Source organism: Lycium barbarum, chromosome 2 (genome assembly GCF_019175385.1).
Source record: "Lycium barbarum isolate Lr01 chromosome 2, ASM1917538v2, whole genome shotgun sequence".
NCBI classification, from domain to species: Eukaryota; Viridiplantae; Streptophyta; class Magnoliopsida; order Solanales; family Solanaceae; genus Lycium; species Lycium barbarum.
This window is the reverse complement of record NC_083338.1, coordinates 14,601,871-14,604,030: the sequence shown is the minus strand read 5'-3', so window position 1 is coordinate 14,604,030 and position 2,160 is coordinate 14,601,871. Positions and strand designations below refer to the sequence as shown.

Below are 2,160 nucleotides of genomic sequence, written 5' to 3'. Positions count from 1 at the left end.
TCCGAGGAGTGATCCCTCTCTTATTTTCCCTTTTTTGTTGATAAGAAAGGAGACAATAAGCCCGTCAACATTGAAGCTTCCGCTTTTGGCAGCTGTTAGGCAAGTGATACCGTACGCAAGTCCGCACCTATATAGTGAGGGTGCGTTAAGGCGAGTTGATGAGCTAATACGGCTGGCTTACTTTTCATATGTATGTGGAAGTTTGCATTCCCTTTTTTTTTTGGGGGGTTCTTTTATAAATATTTAGTCACGCTCCGTCTTCCGTTCCAATTTGTATGACACTTTTGACTTTTCGAGAGTCAAGAGTTGTTCTTTGATCGAAATTTTTTTATATGTATTTTAAATATTTTAAATTATCTAGGGTGCATATAGTGCTTTTAGTTTCCAAATATTTTAAATTTTATTCTATGTTCAAACACTCGGTTAAAATTAAAAAGCTTGACAGAAAACGCTTTGAGAAAAGTTTCAAACAAATTGGGACAGAGAAAGTAATACCTTATTTTTTTTTTTATTCTGACTATGTATGGAACATATTAAAAAATTTTAAAAAAAAGTTTTTTAAATATATTTTGAAAAAAATTCTCATGGACCAATTTGGTCTCATATTGGACCTATTTTTAGGTGCGAAATGGGATGGGCGGGTCAATAAACGGACGGGTAATAAACAGACGGGTAATGTTTTCATGAATTAATTCTACCACGCTACCTGAAATCACATCAGAAAGTGCCTTTCCTGTTTCTGCAGTACTTCCCACAGTTTTATCTTTCTGTCCTGAAAGTGTGCCTGAAATAACCTCGGAGAGTGCCTTATCTTCATCTCGGGGCTTGAATTTCTCCGCTATGTATTCCTTCATTTTTGACACTCCTCTATCAGTTGATTTAGTACTCATCTTTCCCTCTTGGACTTCCCCTGCTCCTTTCTCTGGTTTTGTTTCTTCGTTTACATTCATTTTCTCGAATGATTGAACTAGTGGAGTAGTTCCCGCCTCCTCGTTATCTGTTACACACACATCTTATTTAATTTCAAGGAGTTTAATTTGAATGATTTCAAATTTTATATATCCTTGGTTCAAAATAATATTTTACTCCATCAGGTCATACAAGGTATACCTACAAATAATTTTCTCAAAATGTGAAATCTAGAATCTTGAACATAAAATATGTTATGTAAAGATAAACATGACCTGATGATGTAAAAGTTATGTAACACTGCATATCACTTAAAACTCAATTAGAATATACCAGTAGTGTAACCGAAAGGTCACTCATTCTCCATAAAAAAATAAGATCTACAATCTTGAAAATAAAAGAGATTACTCATAGAGGTAACATGATGGTGTACAAAAAAGAACAAAAAAAGGAATTTGGAATTGAAACTTAAAAGAGTCTTAACCATGCTATATATACTATATGGGTTATGAAAAACTCTCGAGTAAAATAAATAATTCAAAATTAAATTATTTTTTAATATATGAATAGTTTTAAAATTGCACTGATAAAAAGCATACTGTGTGCATTTTTAACATCATATTCTGGCACGGAGGAAGAAGTTCAACTCTATTTCAAATTTCTCAAAGTTTATGGACACTGTAACATGTAGTAATAGGAATTTTAGTCAACTAAGTATCAAATTTGAGAAATGACTTACTGACGCCTGATGGGTCAGTGACTTTGCTCTGATAATTAGAAGATGCCTTCTCATCTTTTGGTGCATTTGGGTCATCATCCAACGCTGTTGTTAATCCAACTTTGTCAACCAGCACTTCTTCATAAGCATGACCCTGTGGACGGTGCTGTTGAGCCTCCATAGTTAAAAAGGTTAAAAAGAAGTAAACACTGTTTTTGTTACAGAAATATAAGAGAACTATTTGGTTGCTTAGTTAATTATTGTTTGCATAAGATAAACTTGCAGTCTTATTATAGAGTGATGATAAGGCATAAGAGTATGGTTTAAGGGTAAAGGTGGCGCTCTGTGAGAGAAACACGTTATGACTATACAGGGGACACAACTATAGACGTGGCCTCTCTATACCGAAGTTATCGGCCTTTCCAAATGAAACTGGAAAATGGTTTCGGCCTTCTTATCTTTCCATGACCAATTCAGATCTTTTTTCTTTTTCTGGTTTTTCACTTTTTTTTCATATTGGGCTTCGATTTTGA

At 34.0% G+C, this 2,160-nt stretch overlaps 1 protein-coding gene across 1 annotated transcript in view; it reads right to left on the bottom strand.

Moving 5' to 3' along the window:
- LOC132626239 (low-temperature-induced 65 kDa protein-like) overlaps positions 1–1,892 on the bottom strand; it is a 2,615-nt gene extending 723 nt beyond the window's left edge. The window contains exons 1-2 of the mRNA XM_060341043.1: positions 1,649–1,892; positions 707–997 (exon numbers count right to left, since the gene is read on the bottom strand). Of these exons, the coding sequence (XP_060197026.1) occupies positions 707–997; positions 1,649–1,808 (451 nt within the window). The 5' untranslated portion in view covers positions 1,809–1,892. The remainder of the gene's footprint in view (positions 1–706; positions 998–1,648) is intronic.
- Positions 1,893–2,160: the final 268 nt, after the last annotated feature.